Source organism: Mobula hypostoma, chromosome 4 (genome assembly GCF_963921235.1).
Source record: "Mobula hypostoma chromosome 4, sMobHyp1.1, whole genome shotgun sequence".
NCBI classification, from domain to species: Eukaryota; Metazoa; Chordata; class Chondrichthyes; order Myliobatiformes; family Myliobatidae; genus Mobula; species Mobula hypostoma.
Window position 1 is genome coordinate 190,421,798 of NC_086100.1, and position 27,535 is coordinate 190,449,332.

Genomic DNA, 27,535 nt, shown 5'->3' on the forward strand with positions numbered 1-27,535 from the left:
TGCTTAATGAAAGTTCCTTCAGAGAGTGCAACTAAGCTAAACCAGAGGTCCCCAACCTTTTTTGCACTGCGGACCGGTTTAATATTGACAATATTCTTGCGGACTGGCCAACTGGGAGGGTGTGGGGAGGGGGGGTAGAGTTGCCAACGGACAAGAGTAACAGTCAAATACGTTGTGCTTACCCAGAGAAAGACTACAATGACCATGAACCAGCAGGCACCAGTGCGCATACGTGTACGTGCCGGTTTTTTTTTCTACAGATCGTTTTTGGCGATTCTGTTCGGGGAGGGGGCGGTGTTAATCACGACCAGAATATAGGTGATGAGTGGCTAATACAATCAATTTCGTTTCTAAAAGGGTTTATCTAATGAATTTAATATTAAATACACAGCGCATATTTTCCTCGCATGAATATAGTGATAAGTCAATTATCGTGAGGACAGGGGAGCTTGAAGTAAGTGTTGAACAAACTTCCAGTAGAAGCGGTAGAAGCAGGTTCGATATTATCATTTAAAGAAAAACTGGACAACTATATGGACAGGAAAGGAATGGAGGGTTATGGGCTGAGTGCAGGTTGGTGGGGCTAGGTGAGAGTAGCGTTCGGCACGGACTAGAAGGGCCGAGATGGCCTGTTTCTGTGCTGTAATTGTTATATAGTTATATAAGTCACTTGCAAGTCAATAGCATCATAACATTTTAAGTAACGTTTGGATATTAAACACACAGTACATATTTTCCCCGTATGAACATATAAAATCATTGCAACACACCAATATCGCTGAATCAGTGGGAGCCCTGGGCTTGTTTCCCTGCAACGAGACGGTCCTGTCGAGGGGTGATGGGAGACAGCGATACTCGAAGGGGGTTCCTGATGTCCAGTCTATTCCGCAATTTAGTTTTCATTGCATTCATTGCAGAAAACTCCGCTTCGCAGAAAAATGTTGGAAATGGAAGCAACATTTTCAGTGCTTTCGTGGCTATCTCAGGATATTTAGCCTTGACTTTGATCCAGAATGCCAGCAGAGATGTTATGCTAAACATACTTTTCAGCCCACTTGAGGAGTTGATCTCCTTCCCGCGCTGACATGGATGACGCGTGGCTAATGACCTTGCGTGCATAATGGCTGAACAGTGCGTGACAGGGAATGAGGAAAGATGCTGCTGACTCATATCGCCAAATCATATCGTTTCCTGGCGGCCTGGTGGTTGGGGACCGCTGAGCTAACCTAATGGAATTGTAAATCATGATAAATCACAGAATCTTATAGCACCAAAAGAGGCGGTTAAAAACCATTGTATCTGTCCTAGCTCTTCAAAAGATTCCAAAAATGTGCAGGTCAGTAGGTTAATCAAAGATGTAATGTTGAAGCTTTATAAAGCACTGGTGAAGCCTCACTTGGAGTATTGTGAGCAGTTTTGGGCTCCTTATCTAAGGAAGAATATGCTGATATTTGAGTGGATTCATTGGAGTTGCACAAAAATGATTCTGGGATTGAAAGGCTTGTCTAATGAGAAGCGTTTGATGGCTCTGGGCCACTACTGATTGGAGTTCAGAAGAATGAGGGTGATCTCATTGAAACCTATTGAATGTTGAAAGGCCTCGATAGAGTGGATGTGGAGAGGATGTTTCCTATGGTGGGAGAGTCTTAGACCAGAGGACACAGCCTCCGAATAAAGGAGCTTCCTTTTAGGATGGAGATGAGAAAGAATTTCTTTAGCCAGAGAGTGATGAATCTGTGTATGGGGTGGTGCGGGCCTGTTACCATTCTGTTTCTCTAAATAAATAAGAAATATGCAGTATAAATTTGTCCTTCTTGAATTGAATGCATCTGCATGGTATACTGCCATAAGAAAGCAGCGTCAATAATCCCACCATCCAGGCCATGCTCTTTTCTCGCTGCTACCATCGGGAAGAAGGTACAGGAGCCTCAGGACCAGGTTCAGTAACCATTAATACTCTTCAACCATCAGGTTTCTGAATGATAGGAGATAACTTCACTCACCCCAACTCCCCTCTGTTTGCACAACCTACAATGACTCTACAGCTCATGTTTTCAATATTATTTATTTATTATTATTATAGTTGTATTTTTATTTTTTCTCAGCTCAAGCTAGTAAAACCTGAGGTGTAGGCACAGGCAAACACACTCATTTCTTAATGGCTAGTGGTGTTTAGTATTGTGGCTTTCTGGAGATTTACATAGATATTGCTGTGTAGGCTACTGTGTTGTGACTCTGGGATGATAACAGTTGTAGATATTATTATTGGGACAATATATAATACCCCGTTCATGTTCCATAGCCCTTCAATTTCCTCTTTTAGTTCAGCATATTTCTGGTGTTTTTTACTGATATTTCTATATGTTATGTATGTTTGGAACGGTGATAAAGGACCTATCTAAGAGGCTCTTAAAAGACCCTATTGTATCTGCTTCCAGCACCACCGCTGGCAGTGCATTCCACACACCCCCCACTCTGTGTGTGAAAAATCTACCCCTGACATCCCCTCAGTACCTATTTCCAAGCACCTTAAAATTTGCCCCCTTGTGTTAGTCATTTCAGCCCTGGGAAAAAGCTTCCGGCTATCCACCCGATCAATGACCCTCATCATCTTATACACCATGTCAGGTCACCTCTCATCCTCTGTCACTCCAAGGAGAAAAGGCCAAGTTCACTCAACCTACTCTCATAAGGTACGCCCTCCGATCCAGTCAACATCCTTGTAAATCTCCCCTGCACTCTCTGTAGTATCCACATCCTTTCTGTAGTTAAGTGACCAGAACCGAACACAGTACTCCAAGTGGGGTCTGACCAAGGTCTTATATAGCTGTAACGTTACTTCACGGCGCTTAATCTCAATCCCACAGATGATGAATGCCAACACACCATACGCCTTCTTAACAACACTGTCAACCTGCACAGCACCTTTGAGTGTCCTGTTGACAGGGACCCCAAGATTTCTCAGATCCTCTACACGGCCAAGATCTTACTATAAATATTAATATTATATTCTGTCTTCAGTGCTTGTTACTCTGGATTTCCAAAAAAATGTTGTGTTTGTTGGGTTAATGGGCCACAGTAAATTGCCCCCCATTAGAAATATAGAAGCAAAGAAAACCTACAAAGCAATATAGGCCCTTTGGCCCACAAAGCTGTGCCAAACATGTACTTACTTTAGAAATTACCTAGGGTTACCCATAGCCCTCTATTTTTCTAAGCTCCACGTACTTATCTCGGAGTCTCTTAAAAGACCCTATCGTATCTGTCTCCACCAGCATTGCCAGAAGCCCATTCCACACACTCACCACTCTCCGTGTAAAAAACTTACCCCTGACCTCTCCTCTGTATCTACTTCCAGGCACCTGAAAAATGGCTCTCTTGTGTTAGTCATTTCAGCCCTGGGAAAAAGCCTCTGACTATCCACACAATCAATGCCTCTCGTCATCTTATACACCTCTGTCAGGTCACCTCTCATCCTCCATTGCTCCAAGGAGAAAAGGCCAACCTATTCTCATAAGGCATGCTCTCCAATCCAGACAACATCCTTGTAAATCTCCTCTGCACCCTTTCTATAGTTTCTACATCCTTCCTGTAGTAAGGTGACCAGAACTGAGCACAGTACTCCAAGTGGGGTCTGACCAGGGTCCTATCCAGCTGTAACATTACCCCTCGGCTCTTAAACTCAATCCCACGATTGATGAAGGCCAATGTACCATATGCCTTCCTAACCACAGAGTCAACCTGCGCAGCAGCTCTGAGTGTCCTGTGGACTCGGACCCCAAGATCCCTCTGATCCTCCACACTGCCAAGAATCTTACTATGAATACTATATTCTGCCATCATATTTGACCTACCAAAATAGACCACTTCACACTTATCTGGGTTGAACTCCATCTGCCACTTCTCAGCCCAGTTTTACATCCTATCATTGTCCCGTTGTAACCTCTGACAGCCCTCCACACCATCCACAACACCCCTAACCTTTGTGTCATCAGCAAATTTACTAATCCATCCCTCATTTACTAATCCATCAAATGCCTTGCTGAAATCCATATACACTACATCTGCTGCTGTACCTTCATCAATGTGTTTAGTCACAACCTCAAAAAAATTCAACCAGACTCGTATGACAAGACCTGCCTTTGACAAAGCCATGCTGACTATTCCTAATCATATTATGCCTCTCCAAATGTTCATAAATCCTGCCTCTCAGGATCTTTTTCATCGACTTACCAACCACTGAAGTAAGACTCACTGGTCTATAATTTCCTGGGCTATCTCTACTCCCTTTCTTGAACAAAGGAACAACATCTGCAACCCTACAATCCTCTGGAACCTCTCCCGTCCTCATTGATGATGCAAAGATCATTGCCAGAGGCTCAGCAATCTCCTCCCTCACTTCCCAGAGTAGCCTGGGGTACATCTCGTCTGGTCTCGGTGGCTTATCCAACTTGATTACGTAGAAAAGTAGTAGATTCTGGTATATGTTGATCAGAATCTTGAGGGAATAAAATGGGGATAGACCATAGCACATCAGAAATAGGAGCAGAATTAAGCTAATGGCCCATTAAGTTGATTCTGCCATTCAATAAAGGTTTATTTATTTTCCCTCTCAACCCCATTCTCCTGCCTTCTTCCCATAATCTTTGACGTCTTTCTAATCAAGAGCCTACCAGCCTCTGCTTTAAATACACCCAGTGACTTGGCCTTCTCAGCTATCAGTGGTAATAAATTCCACAGATTCACCATCTGGCTAAAGAAATTCCTCCTCATCTCTGTTCTAAAGGGATGTCCTTCTATTGTGAGGCTGTAATTCAGATCTGTGTAGGGTTGCTGTATATGGGTGGTTGTTTGTCGTTCTGGACTCGGTGGGCTGAACAGCCTCTATATGATTTCTGACTCATTTTCCAGTTGTCTTGAACTTGGTCTTCCAGTTATCAGCTCTTGCAAATGAAAAATTTACTCTGTCAAAACAATTTGAGATTATAACTATCTCTGAATTTCGCTTTAAAGGGAACAATCCTGACTTCCCCACACTCGCCAAATAGTGGGTATCACAGTAGCTTAGCGGTAAGTGCGACACTATTACAGCTTGGGGCGTTGGAGTTCAGAGTTTAGTCCTGGAGTCCTCTGGAAGGAGTTTGTGTAGTGTCCTCACCGTGGAATACATGGGTATTCTCCAGGTGCTCCGGTTTCCTCCCACTGTTGAAAAATGTACCAGTTAGTAGGTTAATTGTTTATTATAAATTGTCCCATGTTTAGGCTAGGGTTAAAGCAGGGATTGTCAGGAGTTGCTGGGCAGCGCAGCTCAAAGGGCCAGAAGGGCCTATTCCGTACTGTTATCTCTTAATAATTAACAACTGATCCCAGCACATGCCTGTGCCTCTGCTTTGTGGCAGAGTCCGAGTCACATTTGTTATCACCAATGCATGTAATAAAATTTATCGTTTTTTGGCTGCAGTACTGTGCAAGACATACAAAATTACCATAAATTACAATTTAAAAAAAATTAAGTAAATCAATAAATAATGCAAAAGAGGAGTAATGAAATAGTCTTCATGAGTTTATGGATCGTCCAAAAATCTGATAGCCGAGGGAAAGAAGCTGTTCTGAAAATTTTGAGAGTGCATCTGCAGGTTCTTGTACCTCCGCCCTGATGGCACACATAAGGAGACAGCATGTCCTGGATGGTGAGGGTCCTTAATAATGAATGCCGCTTTCTTGAGGCCCTGCGTTTTGAAGATGTCCTTGAGGATGGGTAGACTAGTGCCCATGATGGAAGTGGCTAAATCTACAACTCTCTGTAGCTTCTTTCAGATCTGTAAATTGGAGCTTCCCTACCAGGTGGTGATGCTCTCCAGGGTGCAACGGTAGAAATTGATTAGTCTTTTGTGACAGATCAAATCTCGTCACGCTCCTAATGAAGTATAGCTGCTGGAGTGCCTTCTTCATGATTGTATCAATATGTTGGATCCAGGATAGATCCACTGAGATGTTGACTCCCTGGAACTTGAAACTGCTCACCCTTTCTACTGCTGATCCCTCGATGAGGACTGGTGTGCATTCCCTTGACTTCCCCCTCCGAAGTCCAAATTCATTCTTTGGTCTTTCTTGGCCCTTAGTATTATTAAGAATCACACCCATCCATTTGGCATTCCGTTTGACTTTCTACCCTCAGGCAGGAGACTCCGGTGCATAAAACCCAGGAACGGTCGGAATGTGAAACAGTTTCTTCCCTCAGGGCATTAGGTTTCTGAGCTTCCTGCCACAAGGTATTTGAAGTGTCGCCAGTTAATCTGTTCTGTACCTTACAATATTTAATATTAATGCACTTTAAGTTTGTTATTTATGTCTGGTTCATCTGTAGATTTTATCCGTACCTTCATAAGGTGTCACGTGTTATGTGTGTTATGAGTACTACTCTGCTTTCAGAGAAACGTCTCACTTCTATATGCATTATATGGTTATATACATTATATACATTATATGTATAGTTAAATGACAGTAAACTTGCTCATGTTATTGTTGCAACACCACTGGACTAGCTGGTCTACCTCACTCCATCACTATCTGATTTTCTGAAACAACAGTGGTGTCATAGATAACGTTAATAGATGGAAAAAGAAGGACAAGAGTTTTACTTTTCGTCCAAAGGCCTAAACTAGGTTGGTCAATAAAGTAAAGGCATCCGTTAGTCTTGCGAGACCCTGGATCTGCGCCTGGAAAGTCTTCACTCTCTAGGGCGCAGGCCTGGGCAAGGTTGTATGGAAGACCAGCAGTTGCCCATGCTGCAAGTCTCCCCTCTCCACGACACCAATGTTGTCCAAGGGAAGGGCATTAGGACCCATACAGCTTGGCACCAGTGTCGTTGCAGGGCAATGTGTGATTAAGTGCCTTGCTCAAGGACACAACACGTTGCCTCGGCTGGGGCTCGAACTCATGACCTTCAGGTCACTAGTCCACTGCCTTAACCACTTGGCCACGTGCCCACAAGGTTGGTCAATAGGTGTTTGGATAATGATTAAATGGTTAAAATAAAAGTATACAAGGAGTGCTATTGCAGGAAAGCAGCATCTATCATCAAGGACCCTCACCATCCACCCTACTTATTGCTGCCATCAGTAAGGATGTACAGAGGCCTCAGGACCTACACCACCAGGGTCAGGAACAGTTAATACTCCTCAATTATCAAGCTCTTTAACCAAAGTGGGTAACTTCATTCAACTTCACTCACCCCATTGCTGAACTGTTCCCACAACGTATGAATGCACTTTCAAGTTCTCTTCATCTCATGTTCTCAATATTTATTGCTTATTTATTATTATTATTATTATTTCTTTTTTTTTGTTCTTGCACAGTTTGTTGTCTTCTGCACACTAGCTGTTTGCCCGTCTTGTTGTGTGCAGTTTTTCATGGATTTTATTGTGCTTCTTTTTATTTACTGTGAATGCCCACAAGAAAATGAATCTCAGGGAAGTATATGTACTTTGATGATAAATCTCCTTTGAACTCTTTTTGAATTTCATGTTGAAAGAGGAATAGGTGAGGATCTACAACCACACGTACCCGTTCAAGAAGGTCATAGCAAATCTGTGGCCTAACGCAGACACCCCACCTGTCCCGGAAGATCTGGGAGTCTCCCGCATATTAATAGTGGCTCCCTGATGCCTGCAAATTATAAACAATATCCCGGAAATCAAATTGTTTGAGAGTGAGTGAGTGAGAGAGAGAGAGGGGGAGAAAGAGAGAGAGACAGAATGAATGAATGAATGAATAATGAGAGTGTTGCTCGCTGCACTGTTTGCAACAGTGACTTTTCTATTGCCCATGGTGGGTTAAGACTGTAAAAGGCATGTTGAGGTGAGTTTAACAGGTGTCATTCGTTCATTAGCATAGCTAACATTATTTAAACTAGCTGACTTGCTGCGAAGGAGCTACTCTATTGCAGACATCCCACCTCTCCCGGAGGTTCCGGGAGTCTCCCACAAATTGATGGTGCTACCTCCCAGAAATTAGTTTTTGCAGGATGGGATGTCTGCTAGCATACACATATATTCTCTCCCTATTCCATAGTGTTGGAAAGCCATACAGCACAGAAGCGACCCTTCAGCCCATCATATCAATGCTGACCTCAGTATTTATCCCTACTTGTTCCATTTAACAGCATTTGCCACCTATGTCTTGGCAATTCAAGTGTTTGACTAGGCCAGGGGTTCCCAACCTGGGATCCACCTAACGATAGGGGTCCATGGCATAAAGAAGGTTGGGAACTCATGATCTAGCCAATGCCTAGATGTTAGAATAGAGTGTAGAACAGTACAACACCAACAGGCCCTTTGGCCTGACAAGTTGTGCCATACTAATTAAACCAGTAATTAAATGCCTAACTAAATGAATCCCTTCTGCCTACATAATGATCAAATCCTCTATTCTTATCACATTCATGTTCCTATCTAAGGACTGGTTAAATACATTTGCCTCCCTCACTAGCCCCTACAGTACCTTCCAGGCACTTACCACTCTCTGCATGAAGATAATTTGCCCTGCATGTCTCCTTTAAACCTTCCCACTCTCCGTTTAAGTGTATGTACTCTTCAGTATTAGACATTCTGACCCTGGCAAAAAAAGATACTGGCTCTCTGTCTATGTATCTCATAACATCATAAACTTCTGTTTGGTCTCCCCTCAGCCTTCACTGCTCCAGAGAACACTGTGACTCAATCGTCGAACTTCTCACATCCATGATTCTAATTTATTTGATCCCTCCTCGTGTGACAGGTGTCATTATGGGAGGTGCAAGTTGTAGGGCAGTATGGTCGCATAGCGCCTCGCGTAATGTCAGTGACTTGGGTTCAATTCTGACGTGGTCTGAAAGGTGTCTGGTTGTTCTCCCAGTGACTACGTGGGTTTCCTCCAGGTGCTTCAGATTCCTCCCATATTCCAGTCTGGTCATTCCCCTCTGATCTCTCTCATTAGTAAGGCATTTTTATCCACAGAACTGACGCTCACTGGATGTATGCTTTTTTTCTTTTTCACATTATTCTCTGTAAACTCTACAGACTGCTGTGCGTGAAAATCCCGGGAGATCAGATACTCAGACTACTTTGTCTGGCACCATCAATCATTCCACAGTTGAAGTCACTTCGATCACGTTTCTTCCCGTTCAAATGTTTGGTCTGAACAACAGCTGAACCTCTTGACCATGTCTGCACGCTTTTATGCCTTGAGTTGCTGCTACGTGATTGGCTGATTAGATATTTGCATTAACCAGCAGGTATACATAATAAAGTGACAACTGCGTGTAGAACGTGGTCGTATGCTGGAAGTTAATAAATAACAAGAGTGACCATGCACCCTAGTGCTTGGCGTAACATAATATGGCACTACCAGTCAAACTGAGCGATGCTGATCTGCTGACAGTGAGCTGTTCAGGACAATTGAGCCTTTAATCACGTCACATCACTGCCTTCCCTTCCCTGAGTGCAGCCAATAAATCATCGTCACGAGGAAAAGTAAAGCTTCCTTTTAAAATAAAAAGAGATAATAATATTCACAGCCCCACGTGTTTTGTTACAAAAAGCCCAATTAAAATCTTAATGTGAGAATTAGTACAGATATGTTTCAGAGACTGCAGATGTCTGTTCTGTAATAACTAATTATGGCAGCTTGACATATAGAGTCATGAATACCAGCTTAATTAGCACTAAGAGCTTAATTATAACTTTTACTTCTCAGTCACTCTGCAATTCAAGTTTTTGAGGCAATTTGCAATGCTGACATTTTTTTCACGAGATGACATTATGGAATTTAATCTGCATTTCTAACTCATTTTTGAAGGAAGAAGTGTTTTAATGAGATTTAGCAGATCTTCTGATACTAATTGTGCTCAGATCCTGAGGGGGCTCTTTGTCCATAAGACCATAAGACATAGGAGGAGAATTAGGTTATTTGGCCCATCGAGTCTGCTCTGCCATCCAATCATGGCAGATTTATTAACCATTTCAACCCCTGTTCTCCTGTCTTTTCCGCATTATCTTTGATGCCCTAACTAATCAAGAACCTATCAACCTCTGCTTTAAACATACCCAATGACTTGGTCTCCACAGCTGCCTGTGGCAATGAATTCCACAGTTTCACCACTCTCTGACTAAAGAAATTCCTCTTCATCTCTGTTCTAAATGGATGTTCCTCTATTTTGAGATTGTGCTCTCTGATCCTAGACTTCACCCCACCCCCATTGGAAACATCCCCTAGCGGGGAAGTCTAGGACCATCTTCTTCAGTCAGAGGTTGTGGAACAAACTGCCAGTCAAAGTGCTGGAGGTGGGTTATTTATTTATTTAGAGAGTAGTCTGATTAGGAGTCTTTTGTGAGGAGATGCAGAGAGAGCACAAGGGAAGATGCTTGGAGGATCACAACCAAAGGGGAGATCTTTTGTAAGAAGTGCTTTGTGCAGAGGAATGTTTCAAAGGAGGAAGCACCAGTACTCCAGAGTTAGCCTGTTTGCTCGAGCTGGTCTTTGAGGGAAGTTTGAACTGTGGCTGGTGTACTTCACGTAGAACATGTATTTGGCATGTGAGTAATCAAAGTGAAGCATCCGGACTGCTTCAGAAACGAGCTCCAACGTTTATGTGCATATTTGGACTGGTTTAACTGTAACGGGCCCTTTTATTTTTCTTTTCATTTTTTCTGATAACTATTTGCTAAAGTTGAAATATTGGTAAATATATTTCCTTTGTAATTTTATGCTGACATACGATCTGTTCTGGCAAACAATAACTTTGCATGGGGCAATATTTACACAGCATTCACTACAATTCATGTCCCTCCCTGGAACATTCCTGTTTGGTTGAACCCAAATCATACCACCCTAGACATGTGATGCTTATGAACTGTGGCCTTCTCACTGCTGAGTCACGTGGCTGTTAGCAGAGTTAGCCAAGAGCTGAGTTTGTACATGAGCCCCAGTAAGATGGTTACATTTGTGGGGACCCCTATGGGGTGATTGAATGCTGCACAAGGATTGATTTTTTTGTGTGTTTAAGCCAATGTTTAAACTAGTGTTTATGGAAAGTGAGGTACGTCATAATTAAGGTGCTTTATTATGGATGCCATAGGGATTAAGTTCTGGTGCGATCAGAAGAAGGTAATGCTCCTGTTCTGAGCAGAGTGAATGTCCGAATTCCTGACGAACTGCTACTTAGAGAGCTGAGTTCTGTAAAAGTATTGGAGAATGTTACACTGATTGAATGGTGTTTCGACCAATCAGCAGATAAGGATGTCACATTTTTTCAGGCTATCAGTGACAAGACTGAAGACACGCAGCCTGATAGGATAGGGGTACCTGGTGAGGCAGGGCCGTGGCCCGTTCATATCTCTAGAGTTGGCAAGAATGTAGCTGAGGGTGAAGATTTTAAAGGCCAGTTGTTCTCTTTTCTGTGGAGTGAGGGGAAGACTTTGTCTGATGTGAAAGGTCAAATGGATCCTTCAGCGGTTGATTTAAATTCTGAGCTGGTTTTGGCTATTAGATCACTGGTTGATAAATGCGGAAGTGTATCCACGAAGAGCAAGGTTATCATAGACTGGGAGTGTTCTCTGCAGCCAAGCCCACACCCGATGGAGCAGAAGAACATGAGGATTAGGCTGAGCAGACTCTCAGTTACTGGATGAATAGCAGTGCTCAGACAGTATGAAAAAAACAGAGACTGGTAGAGAGTTTAAAGGGTCCGGTGGCTGATATAGTGAGGTTCCTGAGGGCAGAAAGCCCGTTAGCCACGTCAGCTAACTATATGCAAGCTCTGAAAGATGGCTTTGGCACTACTGAAAGTGCATCTGATTATAGGATGAAGTATAGGCATACATTTCAGGAGGAACGAGAAATGCTGACCTTTTCAGGTTGGAGAAGCTGCTGCACTGTTTGTGCCACAAAGGGAGCATTCAGCTGTCTGGGAAAAAATTGCTTAAGGTTGGAGCAAGTTGTGAAGGGCGCGCTGTCACATGACAGATTGCTCTACGTATTCGGATGACCCATAAGATGCGCCCTCCTCCATGTTTTACTGAGTTAGAGAGGAGGAGGAAAACGTGATCGAGGAGCAGAATGCTTCCAAAAGCCAAGTGATAATGAGGTGAAAAACCGTCGAGCAGAGCTGACACAATGGACGTCTGCTAATGTTTCAGCTGAATGTGACACGTCCGTTGGGAACCCGACCCACCTGTAGGACCTACTAAGCAGAGGAACGCTGCTGAAAAGAGACTTTTGGCTAGAGAGGCGACTGGTGTTTTCTGTTACAACTGTGGAGAAGACAGTTATTTCAAGCGAGACTGTGAGGGATAGGAATATCTTCAAAAAGTAAATCAGCAGTTCATCAAACAGAAGAAAAGAAGCAAAACTACAGAGGGACCCAGTAAAGGAATGGGCTGGCGTCTCAGAGAGGATATGTTCCAATCAGTGTATCAAGGCAAATACTAAAGTGCAAAACACTATTCCTGAAGGTTCAGTGGGACCAAGCTCTGATGTATCCATACCGATTGAAGGTACTTATGCTGGAGCCATACTTGACTCAAGTTACTTTACAGATCCTTTTACCGTTGATGCTACTCGGTGCCTTTAAGATTTGTAAACACAAAATAGTCTGCAGATGCTGGGGTCAAAGCAACACTCACAACACGCTGGAGGAAATCAGCAGGTCGGGCAGCATCCGTGGGAAAGATTGGTCAACGTTTCGGGCTGGAACCCTTGCCCCCATTCAGGGCTCCAAACAGTACTTCCAAGTGAGGCAACACTTCACTTGTGAGTCTGTTGGGGTCATCTATTGCATCCGGTGCTCCCAGTGCAGCCTTCTCTACATCGGTGAAACCCGACGCAGATTGGGGGACCACTTCGTTGAGCACCTCCGCTCCGTCCGCCAAAACAGACAGGATCTCCCGCTAGCCACCCACTTCAACTCTGCTTCCCACTCCCATTCAGATATGTCCATACATGGCCTCCTCTACTGCCATGATGAGGCTAAACTCAGGTTGGAGGAGCAACACCTCATATACTGTCTAGGTAGTCTCCAGCCCCTTGGTATGAACATAGAATTCTCCAACTTCCGGTAATTCCCTCCCCCTCCCTTCCCCTATCCCTATTTCACTCTGCCCCCTCCCCCAGCTGCCTATCACCTCCCTCTTGGTTCCGCCTCCTTCTACTACCCATTGTGTTTTCCCCTATTCCTTCTTCACCTTTCCTGCCTATCACCTCCCTGCTTCCCCTCCCCCACTCCTTTGTCTTTCCCCTTACTGGTTTTTCACCTGGAACCTACCAGTCTTCTCCTTCCCACCCTCCCCCCACCTTCTTTATAGGGCCTCTGCCCCTTCCCTCTACAGTCCTGACGAAGGGTTCCGGCCCGAAACGTTGACCGATCTTTTCCACGGATGCTGCCCGACCTGCTGAGTTCCTCCAGCGTGTTGTGAGTGCTGCCTTTAAGATTTGGGGGCTTGGAGCTGGTAATTACCCATATGATACTTACTTGTCATTGAAACTGCAGTTTTCGGAAGCAGAAATTGGGAGTAGCTGAGACTGTTGATACACTGGTGTTGGTCTGCCTGGATCTGGTTGAAAAAGTTGGAGCTTCCATTCTTGTGGCAACAAATACTCCCATTGCGAGAAGGGAGCATGCAAGGAGAGAACTGAGGGGTATTTTTTGAAAACCTTGTCCACTCATCCGGTGTTCAGAGCTGCTTTTGAGAAGGTGCAAGTTCCTCCTAAGCAGGATGATGAGCATAAACAAGGAACTGTGTGCTGCACCCAATCCGGACCTGTCATGTTGTGTCCTGGAGGAGTAGCTAGAGTGCCAGAGGACACCCCTTTCTGAGAGAGGTCTCGCTGGTTCGCACCAGCGGAAGATGTTCGGCAGCACCTGCTTAAACCAAAGGAGGCTGAGTTCAGTCAGGGAGCAGGAAGGTACAAGTGATGGATGGGGGGAGGCATCCCCTAAAAGGTCACAAGGAGAGGCTGAGGCGGAAGAAGCTGAAGCTGAGATAGGGCGTTCTCAGAGAGACAGCAGATCCCCAGATAGGCTGGCATATGCTGCACCAGGGAAACAGACTGTGGTGTCAATCCCAAAAGTGAGATATGTTACTTCCATTTACAAATGGATTGAGGGGGTCCTGAAATCACAATATTCATTTGAATACTCTGTAATTATTAATGGCTTAATAAGTTCCAAAGTCATGAGGACATGACTATTTTGGTGGAGGGAGAATGTAATGCCCTGGTTGAGATTTCTACTGCTATGCTGTGAGGTATTTTTATTTCAGCAGTTTTCTGAAAACACTGTGTTAGTAGACTAGTGATTTGGCTTCGGCTGGGATATTTGATCAGCCTAGGAACGTTGCGTCAGTCAATCAGGTTTGTTTTGGTAACGTGTTGTAACTTTTTGCCCAGTGGGATGCTATGGAAGATTTGGGAGAGCTGGGTGGGACCAGATTTCTGAAGGACAGTAGTTTGGTTTGGGGTCTTTTGTGAGGAGGTGCAGAGAACAGCACGAGGGAAGTTGCTCAGAGGGGAGACCCTTTTGTAAGAAGTGATTTGTGGAGATGAATGCTCAACAGAAGGAGTTGCCAATATTCTCGAGTTAGCCAGTTCGTTTGAAATGGTCTTCGAGGGAAGTTTGAGCTGTGGCTGGAGGCAGATCATGGGTTCAGTGTGTGACTAATCAAGTGAAGCAACCTGACTACTTCAGAAACGAGCGCATTTGGACTGGTTTAACTGCAATGGGCCCTTTTATTTTTCTTCTCTTTTTCTGTTAACTGATTGCTAAGTAGATATACTGGTAAATATATTTCCTCTGTAATTTTATGCTGATGTACGATCTGTTATTTCTCTGGCAAACAACAACTCTGCGTGGGGCAGTATTTACACAGCATTCACTACAATTCATGACCCTCCCTGAAGCATTCCAATGTTCCTGTTTGGTTTAACCCAAATCATACCAACCCTGGATGTGTGTTGCTTATAGAAGGTGGCCTGCTTATCGCTGAGTCACATGACTGTTAGCTAACGAGCCAAGCTTGTGTACGAGCCCTGGTGAGAGAATTATATACTTGTCTGCACAGTTTGCCTTATTAGCTGTTTGTCAGTCTTTATGTGCAGTTTTCTTAAAATTCTATTGAATTGCTTCATTTTCTTCTAAATCTCTGCAAAGAAATGAATCTCAAGGTAGCGTATAATGACATATACGTACATATACGTTCTTAACAGTAAGGCCACAGTTTTTCCGAGTGGGCAGCAACGTCTCTCGTCCCATTACGTTGAGCACTAGTGCTCCCCAAGGTTCACTCTGCTGACGCATGGCTGTGTCACAGGATCCAGCTCAAAACGTATTATCAAGTTTGCAGATGACACAGCGATGATCCACCTTATCAAGAACAATGACAAGACGGAGTATAGAGAGGAAGTGGAGCGGCTGGTGGATTGTTGTGAGAAGTACAACCTAGGCCTGAATGTGAAGAAGACAAAGGAAATCATTGTGGAGTTCAGGAAGATGCAGACAAACCATTCTTCTCTGCGAATACATGGCTCCCCTGTGGAGAGAGTTAAGTGCACCAAGTTCCTGGGAGGTCACATCACAGGTGACCTCACCTGGCCCCTTAATATCATCTCCCTGAGCAAAAAGGTACAGCAGCACTTCCACCACCTAAGAAGAATGAGGCAAGCAAGGCTTCCACCACCCATCTTAACAGCGTTTTACAGCAGCACCATCAAGAGCATCCTGACAAGTTGCATCTCCATCTGGTATGGAAGCAGCTGAGCATCAGACCAGAAGTCCCTACAAAGGATGGTGAGAATAGCTGAGAGGATCATAGGGATCTCCCTACCAACCATCAGGGACATCTATCAGGAGTGCTGCATACACAGGCCCCTAAGTATTATTAAGTATCCCACCCATCCATCCAGCACCCTCTTTGACTTTCTAGCATCAGGCAGGAGACTCCGATACATAAAAACAAGAACGTTCAGGATGGGAAACAGTTTCTTCCCTCAGGCCACTGGGCCCCTGAACTCCTGGCCACCTTGTATTTGAAGTGTCACTGGTTAATCCGTTCTGTTCGTTATGATATTTAATATTAGTGCACTTTAATTTGTTATTTGTGGGCACGTGGCCAAGTGGTTAAGGCACTGGATTAGCGACCTGAAGGTTGTGAATTCGAGCCCCAACCGAGGCAACGTGTTGTGCCCTTGAGCAAGGCACTTAATCACACATTGCTCTCCGACAACACCGGTGCCAAGCCATATGGGTCCCAATGCCCTTCCCTTGGACAACATCGGTATTGTGGAGAGGGGAGACTTGCAGCATGGACAACTGCCGGTCTTCCATACAATTTTGCCCAGACCTGCACCCTGGAGAGTGAAGACTTTCCAGGCGCAGATCCATGGTCTCACAAGACTAACGGATGCCTTTATTTGTGTGCGATTCATCTGCAGATTTTATCCTTACCCTCACACACGATATCCATAAGTGTGTTATGTTTTTCAACCTCGTTCAAAGAAACGGTGTCTCATTTCTGTATACATTGTATACATGTGTGTAGTTAAATGACAATAAACCTCACTTGTCACTTGATACTAAATTTACTTTGCCTTTGACATTGAGAGTTTCATAGTATTATGGAAACTGGATCATTAGATATTGTCACATGTATGAAGATACAGAGCAAAGCTTCCTTGAAGCATGGCATCCACTCAGATTTATACACAACACCCTGAGGTGCTAAAAAGGAATACTGAATACAAAATTTGTTATTACTGTATATGCAGAGGAACCACATGCAAGGCCACAATGAGCTAGATCCTGAGGTCAAAGCTCAATCTTATAATACAAGAGGCCAGTTCAATAGTCTTATAACAGAGGGGTCGAAAACATCCTTAAGCCTGTGCTTTCAGGCTTTAGTATTTTCTATATGATGCAAGGGGAGCTAGGAAAGGAATGACTGGGGTTGAAGAGGTCCTGGATTATGTTGCCTGCTTTCCCATGGCAGCGGGAAGAGTAGACCGTCAATGCAGAAAAGAGTGGATTCCGTCATGTCCTGAGCTGTGCCTACAGCGCTCTGCAGTTTCTTGCGGCCTTGGGCAAAGCTGCTGCCACACCTGGCTGTGAATTAGAATCAGGATCAGGTTTGCTGTCACTGGCAGAAGTGGTAAAATGTGTTGTTTTGTGGCAGCAGTGCGGAACACGTTACTATGTTACATAATCAGAAAATAGGTAGTGCAAAAGAGAAATGGGGCCATGCTCATGGTTCAATGGCTATTCAGAAATCTGATGGCGGAGGGGAAGAAACTGTTCCCAAATTGTTGAGTGTGGATCTTCAGTCTCCTGTATCTCCTCTCTGATTGTAGTAACCACTCCCTGTGGAAGTCAGTTCCATAGTCTCACACCTCCTTCATAAAGACCAAGGTCCAATATACAAAATCAGGATTCAAGATGGGTCTATTGAGGAATGTAGGGTAGCAAGAAAGGATTTTAAGAAGGGACTGAGGAGAACAAGAAGGGGGCATGAGAAGGCCTTGGCGAGTAGGGTGAAGGAAAACCCCAAGGCATTCTTCAATTATGTGAAGAAAAAAAGGATGACAGGAGTGGAGGTAGGACCGATTAGAGATAAAGGTGGGAAGATGTGCCTGGAGGCTGTGGAAGTGAGTGAGGCCCTCAATGAATACTTCTCTTTACTATTCACCAATAACAGGGAACTTGATGATGGTGAGGACAATATGAGTGAGGTTGATGTTCTGGAGCATGTTGATATTAAGGGAGAAGAGGTGTTGGAGTTGTTAAAATGCATTAGGACGGTTAAGTCCCCGGGGCCTGACGGAATATTCCCCAGGCAGCTCCACGAGGCGAGGGAAGAGATTGCTGAGCCTCTGGCTAGGATCTTTATGTCCTCATTGTCCACGGGAGGATTGGAGGGAGGTGAATGTTGTCCATTTGTTCAAAAAAGGTAGTAGGGATAGTCCGGGTAATTATAGACCAGTGAGCCTTATGTCTGTGGTGGGAAAGCTGTTGGAAAAGATTCTTAGAGATAGGATCTCTGGGCATTTAGAGAATCATGGTCTGATCAGGGACAGTCAACATGGCTTTGTGAAGGGCAGATCATATCTAACAAGCCTGATAGAGTTCTTTGAGGAGGTGACCAGGCATATAGATGAGGGTAGTGCAGTGGGTGTGATCTATATGGAATTTAGTAAGGCATTTGACAAGGTTCCACACGGTAGGCTTATTCAGAAAATCAGAAGGCATGGGATCCAGGGAAGTTTGGCCAGGTGGATTCAGAATTGGCTTGCCTGCAGAAGGCAGAGGGTCATGGTGGAGGGAGTACATTCAGATTGGAGGGTTGTGACTAGTGGTGTCCCACAAGGATCTGTTCTGGGACCTCTACTCTTTGTGATTTTTATTAATGACCTGGATGTGGGGGTAGAAGGGTGGGTTGGCAAGTTTGCAGATGACACAAAGTTTGTGTGTTGTAGATAGTGTAGAAGATTGTTGAAGATTGCAGAGAGACATTGACAGGATGCAGAAGTGGGCTGAGAACTGGCAGATGGGGTTCAACACGGAGAAGTGTGAGGTGGTACACTTTGGAAGGACAAACTCCAAGGCAGAGTACAAAGTAAATGGCAGGTTACTTGGTAGTGTGGAGGAGCAGAGGGATCGGGGAGTACTTGTCCACAGATCACGGAAAGTTGCCGTACAGGTAGATAGGGTAGTTAAGAAAGCTTATGGGGTGTTAGCTTTTGTAAGTCGAGGTATAGAGTTTAAGAGTCGCAATGTAATGATGCAGCTCTATAAAGTCTGGTTAGGCCACACTTGGAGTACTGTGTCCAGTTCTGGTCGCCTCACTGTAGGAAGGATGTGGAAGCATTGGAAAGGGTACAGAGGAGATTCACCAGGATGCTGCCTGGTTTAGAGAGTATGCATTATGATCAGAGATTAAGGGAGCTAGGGCTTTACTCTTTGGAGAGAAGGAGGATGAGAGGAGACATGATAGAGGTGTACAAGATAATAAGAGGAATAGATAGAGTGGACAGCCAGCGCCTCTTCCCCAGGGCACCACTGCTCAATACAAGAGAACATGGCTTTAAGGTAAGGGGTGGGAAGTTCAAGGGGGATATTAGAGGACGGTTTTTTTACTCAGAGAGTGGTTGGTGCGTGGAATGCACTACCTGAGTCAGTGGTGGAGGCAGATACACTAGTGAAGTTTAAGAGACTACTAGACAGGTATATGGAGGAATTTAAGGTGGGGGGGGTATATGGGAGGCAGGTTTTGAGGGTCGGCACAACATTGTGGGCTGAAGGGCCTGTACTGTGCTGTACTATTCTAACAACATTTATTTAACACGTTTACATAGAAACACACAGAGAAGTGTGTCATTTGTGTAAGCAACCAACACAGCCAAGGGTGTGCTGGGGAGAGCCCACAAGTGTCGCCTCGCTTTCACGCACCAATATATCATGCCCACAATGTTCAGCAGAACTACGTAGAACACAACAGCAAAAAAATCTACAAACAGTAAAAGAAGCCCCGTTCCTCCCTCCCACCCACGCACACGTGTAGTCCTCCAGCCCCAGGACAGGCTGCCTTCAGCCTCCAGTGGACTCCGACTCCGACTCCGACTCCGACTCGTACTCGCAGACATTGGACCTTTGTCTTCCCCAGTGGACTTGCAGAGATTCACAGCCTTGGTCTCTGGCTAACAGGCCTCCACATCCGGTCTTCCCTTTCAACACTCGGGCCTTGATGCTCAGGGTTGACCTCACGACCTGCTGATCCTTGAACACTAGGCATTGACCTCCGCGACTCGCCGATGATTTTTCTGGCAACGTGTCTTCAACCTGAAATGTTAGCACTGTGTCTCTTTGCTGCCTGACCAGTTCATCTGTAGCATTTTCTGTTTCTATTCCAGTCAGATTAACAGCTCGCTCTCCATATTGTTCTGCCCAGACTTGCGTATTTAGACAGCGAGCACACAATATCCATGGTTGACCCTGGCCAATGGAGTCCTTTGATTCCGGTCATATTACTTGGTGGAAGTACAGATTAGATACCTATCCCTGGCATTGGCCACACAATACGATTTAGAATGAAGTGAACACTGCACTTCTCCTCAGAAGATACCAAGGACCACCGATGTTGGAATGTGAAGCAGCACACAATCTGCTGAAAGAACTGAGGGGTTTGAGCAGCATCTGTAGGAGGAAAGGAATTGCCAGTATTCTGTGTCCCGATGCAGGGCTTTGACAATTGCTTTTCACCTCAAATACTGCTCAACCTGCGGACCTCTTCCAGCAGAACATTTGTTGTATTTCTCTTCAGGGTGTAATCACAGAGTAAATTCTGTGTAAAAGCAGGCCCTTCAGGCACATTTTCTAGCTTCCTACACCCAGTGGCCACTTTATTAGATATCTGGTAAAGAGGCCACGGTCATGAACGTATGTTCATGTTCTTCTGCTTCAAGGTTCGATGTGTTGTGTGTTCCAAGATGCTTTTAAGCACACCACTGTGGTAACGTGCACCTATTTGAGTTACTGTTATCTTGCTATCAGCTTGAACCATAAGGGGTAGGCGGCCATTACAGACCATTCTCCTCTCTCATTAACCAGGTGTTTTTCCACTCACAGAACTACTGCCCACTGGATGTTTTTGTTTTTCACACCATTCTCTGTAAACTCCAGGGACTGTTGTGCGTGAAAATTCCAGTGAGATACTCAAAACAGCAGCAACAATCATTCCACGGTGAAAGACCCCCTAGATCACATTTCTTCCCCATTCTGATGTTTGGTCTGAACAACAACTGAACCTCTTCACCATGCTTTTATGCATTGAGTTGCTGTCACGTGATTGGCTGATTAGATATTTGCATTAATGGTCAGGTATACAGGTTTATCAAATAAGGTGGTCTCCAAGTGTATAACTGCACCTTAAATATACTGGCGATCAAAATCTAAATTCTCAAAGGTAACATTATATATTTTTCTCTTTTTGACTTATTTCAGACTGCTCAGGTGAACAAGTTTCGACAGGTTACCTCGATGATGTGCAACTTGATAGAAAAGAGATCTCAGCTTCTCTCGGGGACATTGCCACAAGACGAGCTGAAAGACCTGAAACAGGAGGTCACCACCAAAATAGACGTTGGGAACAAGTATGTTTGAAGTCCCTGTTGTTTTGTGTCTTGCACGCAGCTTTAGAGTGGATTGAATTCAACTTCAGAACGTGGTCCTTTGTGGCTGACCATCCTGGGACATTCTCTGTGGAGGTGCAGAGTCTAAGGAGAGACCTGGTCGAGCTTTATAAGATTATGAGAGGCACAGATAGACGATAAGACCATAAGACACAGCAGCTGAATTTGCCCATTCAGATCATCTAGTCTGCCCTGCCGTTTGATCATGACTAAATTATTATCCCTCTTAACTCCATTCTCCTGCCTTTGATGCATATATTGATCAACAACCTATCAACCCTTGCTGTAAGTACACCCAGTGATTTGGCCTCCACAGTTGTCTGTGGCAATGAGTTCAAAGGATTCCCCATCTTCTGGTTAAAGCAGGGGTTGCCAGCCTGGGGTCCACAGACCCTTCAGTTAATGGTAGAAATTCATTGCATAAAAAAGGTTGGGGACCCCTGGGCTAAAGAAATCTCTCTTCATCTCTGTTCTAAATGGACATCCTTAAGACTGCCTTTATCTTTTCCCCCCGGGTCAAAATATCTAATGACAGAGAACTTGCATTTAAAGTGAGAGGGGATTAAGTTCAAAGGAGATGTACAGGGTAAGTTTTAGTTAACACAGAGAGTAGTGGGTGACTAGAACGTGCTGCCAGGGGTAATGCTGGAGACAAATACGACAGATGCATAGACATCAAACAGTACAGGCCATTCGGCCCGCGATGTTGTGCCGACCTTTTAACCTCTGGTTCTAGACTTGCCCACTATGGGAAACATCCTCTCCATGTCCATTGCATTACAGCACAGTACAGGCCCTTTGGCCCATCAAGTTGTGCCAAACTTTTAACCTACGCTGTGATCTATCTAACCCTTCCTTCCGACATAGCTCTGCATTTTCCTCTCATTCATGTGCCTGTCTAAACACTTAATGCACAGGTATTGAAAGGAGATAGATGTTGTGTAGGCAGAGGGATTAGTTGGGTATTTGACTCTAACTCATTCGGCACAACACTGTAGGCCGTAGGGCCTGTTCCTGTGCTATACTATTCTATGTTGGTGTTCTAAAATGATACAAGAAAGGCTACAATTATAGCAAAAATAGCAAATACATTGGCGTGCAAAGAGTTGATAGTGTTGCTGTACTGAGTTAGTGTTTGGGCTTGTACAGGTTAGTTGAAGAACTAAGGGAAGTTCAATTCAATTCAAGTTTAATTGTCATTCAACCATACATGAATTCTCATGAATACAGTATAGCCAAACGAAACAACGTTACTCTGGGGTCAAGTTGCAAAACACAGCACCAACAGTCACACACAGCACAAAGCACACATAGCACATATAAAATAGAAAGATACAGCCACTCAATAAAAGAGTCCAAACTTGAAGCATCCAACTCTGCCGAAATCTGCAGACGACCACAGCAGAGCTTGTCTTCTGCCAAGCGAACACTGGGGTGTTGGGGGCAGGGGGTGATGAAGAGGAGCGGAGGCAGCACAGACCCCAGCCTGGACGCTGCATTATAGACAAGTTATAAACACTAGAAATTCTACAGATTCTGGGAAGCCAGGGCAACACACCCAAAATTCTGGAGAAGCTCAGCAGGTCAGGTAGCATCTGTAGAAATGAATAAAGAGTCGACGTTTCGGGCAGAGACCCTTCTTCAGGACTGGAAAGGAAAGGGTAAAATGCCAGAATAAGGGATGTTGACTGGAGGTAGCTGCTGGTTTGAGACTTCAGCCTTCTGTATCTCCTTCCCAATGGTAGCTGCGATAAGATGGCATGGTGCAGATGGTCGTGCATCTTTGATGGTGGATATTACCTTCTAGAGGCAGTGGGTCATGTATCTAGTAATGACACGACAGTACACACATAGGTATTCATGTATGGTTGAATGACAATTGAACTTGAATTGAATTGACACTACTGTTCATTTTTCTCCACAGATGCTGCCTGACCAGCTGAGTTCCTCCAGCATTTTGCGTGTTGCTCACTGAAATGGAGACACCAATGTCAGTGACATTGACAGTTCCTACCCACAGACGCTGCTTGGCCTGCTGTGTATTTCCAAGTGCTTTGCCAGTTCACCCCTAAATGAATGTCTCCCTCCTCCTGTTGCAGAATGCTGGAACTGGATCTCGTTGTTCGAGACGAGAACGGCAACATCCTCGATCCCGACCACACAAGTGTCATCAGCCTCTTTCAAGCACACAAGCGGGCAGCGCAGCACATCACAGAGAGGATCCGGGAGGAGACGGTAAGAGGCCAGTGGAACAACTTCCCCCTTCCTGTGGTGCTTGGAAGGAGTGGGCATGCTGGCAGCCATCTTGTGCTCCATGACTGATCGGGATACTCAACTTGGAATTGGGATTTGATGTCTGAGAGTATTTATCACCCAAGTGCACGGTCCTAAATTCTGTAGAAGGTCTTAGAGTTGAAGCTAAATGCAGGGAGGTATCATTCTCAAAATACTTCTCAGGTATGACAGTACTGTGTCTTTGTTAGAGCACAGAACAGTACAGCATGGGAACAGGCCATTCAGGCCACAATTTGCTATATAGAGCATAGAATCGAACTGCACAGTACAGGCCCTTCGGCCTATAATGTTGTGCTGTCTTTTTCACCTACTCTAAGATCAATCTAAGCTTTCCCTCCCACATATCCCTCAATTTTTCTATCGTCTATGTGCCTATCTATGAGTCTGTTAAATGCCCATAATGTACATGTTCCCATCACCAACTCTGGATGGGTGTTCCACACCCCCAGCACTCCGTGTATATAAAAAAAAAACTTACCTCTGTCATCCCATGTATGAGTTTCTGCAATCACCTTAAAATTATGCCCCCTCATATTAGCCATTTCTGCCCTGGGAAAGACCCTTTAGCTGTCCGCTCAATCTATGCCTCTTATCATCTTGTACACCTCTATCTAATGACCTCTCACACTCCTCTGCTCCAAAGAGAATATCCCAACCTTGCAGAACGTTTCCTCATAAGATATCCTCATATCCTTTCTTTTATCTTTATTATGTCTAGCTAATTAAACCAGTAGTTAAATGCCAACTAAATTAGTCCCTTCTGCTTACACAATGTACATATCTCATCATTCTCTGCTCATCTAAGAACCTTTTAAAAACCTCTGTGGATTCTGCCTGCACCACCAACCCTGGTAGCACATTCCAGGCACCTATTATTTTGAGAGAAAAAAGCAAGCTGCCTACGTTTACTTTGAACTTCCCCCCCTTTCACCTTAAATGCATGCCCTGCAGTATTGGACATTTTGACCCTGGGAGAAAGATACCAGCTGTCTGTCTATGCCTCTGATCATGATATAAGCCTCTATTCACACTGGAAAATTTCAGTGATGTAACCTGCTGCAGCTGGTTATTAAAGAAACTTGTTTTTGAAAGAAGTGTGGTATAATTATGTTAAAGTTTAAATAGTTTTTTTTCTGTAGAGAAATACTGGCCCATTGAACAGTAGATCCACTCCTGTATTTGCCATTCACCACATTGTAATAATGAGCTTTGCAACCTTTAAGCAAGTTTTTGGTACTTTCCTTTTCCTAGATGCAAACAGCAGATAGTTTTCAAGTACCTCAGGTCCCATAGTCAGTGGTAATGAATGGGCAAAAAACATGGTTTAGAACATAAAACACAGAACATAAAACCATAGCATAATAGAGCTTTGACCAGTGGCCAATCCAGACATCGGAAGTTTGAAGAGGAAAGGACTTCAATCAGGTCCACTGCCCGAGGATAAAAGGCAGCAGCAGGTCATGGCAACAAAACAGAGTTTGACCAGCGACCAGTCAGCATCTGAAATTGATCGGTAAGAGCAAGTTAAAGGAATGCAGGGGCAAGTGCAGTGACCATTATTGCAACAGAGGTCTGACTGGGTATAGACAGAGTGGTGATCTTGAGGCTTTAGCTTTTCCAGGCTTCTGTGAAGAGAGGCTTCTCTCAGACGAAGCAAAGGAAAGAAAAGCTCAAGTTTTTTCATTCTCTCTGCATCTGCTCAGCTAGGGACATTAGGGATGACAGGCAAGATAGCGAAATGCCCCTCTTGCGGGACGTGGGGAGGTGGGGAGACCACCAGTGTCCCTGATGACTACAACTGTGAGAAGCGCATCTAGCTGCAGCTTCTAACAATCCACGTTAAGGAGTTATGGAACTGGATGAATTCCGGATCATTCGGGGGGCTGAAGGGGTGATAGATAGGACAGATACAGAGGAAGTTACACCCAAGGTCCATGACTTAGGAAACTGGGTGAGTCAGGAAGGGGAAAGGGGTTAAGGAGCCAGTGAGTTGGCTGGGTGGATCGTGTCCTTGATTATCCTGGCAGCACTGCTCCAACAGCGTGCAGTGTGAAGTGAGTCCACGGACGGAAGATTGGTTTGTGTGATGTGCTGCGCCGTGTTCACGATCTTCTGCAACTTCTTCCGGTCTTGGACAGGACAACTTCCAGACCAGGTTGTGATGCACCCTAGAAGAATGCTTTCTACGGTGCATCTATAAAAATTATTTTGCATCAGTCTTCACTGTGGAAGACACTAGCAGTATAGTGGAAGTTCCAGGTGTCAGGGGGCATGAGGTATGTGAAATTACCATAAATAGAGAGAAGATTGTTAAGAAACTGAAAGGTCTGAAAGTAGATAAGTCACCTGGACCAGATGGTGTACACCCCAGAGTTCTGAAAGAGGTGGCTGCCGAGATTGTGGAGGCATTGGTAATGATCACTAGGTTCTGGAATGGTTCTGGAAGATTGGAAAATTGCAAATGTCACTCCACTTTTCAAGAAAGGAGAGAAGGCAGAAGAAAAGAAATGATAGGCCAATTAGTCTAACCTTAGTGGTTGGGAACATGTTGGAGTTGACTGTTAAAGATGTGGTTTCAGGATGTTTGGAGGCACATGATAAAATAGGCTGGAGTCAGCATGGTTTCTTCAAGGAAAAATCTTGTTTGACAAATCTGTTGGAATTCCTTGAGGAAATAACAAGCAGGATAGAGAGAAAGGAGAATTGGTTGCTATTCTGTACTTAGATTTTCAGAAGGCCTTTGACAAGGTCCCATACATAAGGTTGCTTAACAAGCTACAAGCCCACGGTATTAGAGGAAAGATTCTAGCATGGATATAGCAGCGGCTGATTGGCAGAGACAAAGTGTGGGAATAAAGGGAGCCTTTTCTGGCTAACTGCTGGTGACTAGTGTTGTTATACAAGGGTCTGTTGGGGCCAGTTCTTTTTATGTTGTATGTCAATGATTTGGATGATGGAATTGGTGGCTTCGTTGCAAAGTTTGCAGATGATATGAAAATAGGTGGAGGCGTAGGGGTTACAGAAGGACTTAGACAGATTAGGACTTTTGGAATAGATATGGCAGATGGAATACAGTGCTGGGAAGTGTATGGTCATGCACTTTGTAGAAGAAATGAAAAGGTTGACTATTTTCCAAATGGAGAAAACAAAAAATAGAGGTGCAAAAGGACTTGGCCGTCTTTGTGCAGGATTCCCTAAAGGTTAATTTGCAGGTTGAGTTTGTGGTGAGAAAACCGTAATCAAGGATGTAATGTTGAAACTTTATAAAGCACTGATGAGGCCTCACATGGAGCAAGTTTGGTCCCCTTTTCTTAGACCATAGAACATAGAAATCTACAGCACATTACAGGCCCTTTGGCCCACAATGTTGTGCTGACCATGTAACCTACTCTAGAAACTGCCTAGAATTTCCCTACCGCATAACCTTCTATTTTTCTCAGATTCGTGTACCTATCTAAAAGTTTCTTAAAAGACCCTATTGTATCTTAGAAAGGATATGCTGAAACTGGAGAGGGTTCAAAGGAGATTCACGAAAATGATTCCAGGATGAAGAGCGTTTGATGGCTCTGGCTCTGTATTCATTAGAACTCAGAACAATGAGGGGTGACCTCATTGAAACCTATCGAATGGTGAAAGGCCTTGATAGAGTGGATGTGGAGAGGATATTTCCTATAGTGGGAGATTTGAAGAGCAGAGGACAGAGCCTCAGAATAGAGGGGCATCCTTTTAGAACCCTTGATGAGGAGGGATTTATTTAGCCAGAGAGCGGTGAATCTGTGGAATTCTTTGCCACATGCAGCTGTGAGGGCCAAGTTTTTAAGGTATATTTAAAGCAGAGTTTGATAGGTTCTTGATTGGCTTGGGCATGAAGGGATACGGGGAGAAGGCAAGAAATAAGGGCTGATAGTTAAATTAGACCAGCCATGATGAAATAGCGGAGCAGACTAAGTGGGCCAAGTGGCCTAATTCTGCTCCTATATCTTATGACCTTAAAGTCTTATGGTCTTATGTAGTAGCAGAGGTAGGGCAT

The 27,535-nt window shown here is 44.4% G+C and overlaps 1 protein-coding gene across 2 annotated transcripts in view; it reads left to right on the plus strand.

The window, feature by feature from the left end:
• Positions 1 to 27,535, plus strand: part of LOC134345844 (dedicator of cytokinesis protein 2-like) — a 1,258,793-nt gene that overhangs the window by 186,762 nt on the left and 1,044,496 nt on the right. For both annotated transcript variants that reach the window (XM_063047144.1, XM_063047146.1), the window contains 2 exons: positions 21,023 to 21,171; positions 23,310 to 23,445. In XM_063047144.1, the coding sequence (XP_062903214.1) occupies positions 21,023 to 21,171; positions 23,310 to 23,445 (285 nt within the window). The remainder of the gene's footprint in view (positions 1 to 21,022; positions 21,172 to 23,309; positions 23,446 to 27,535) is intronic.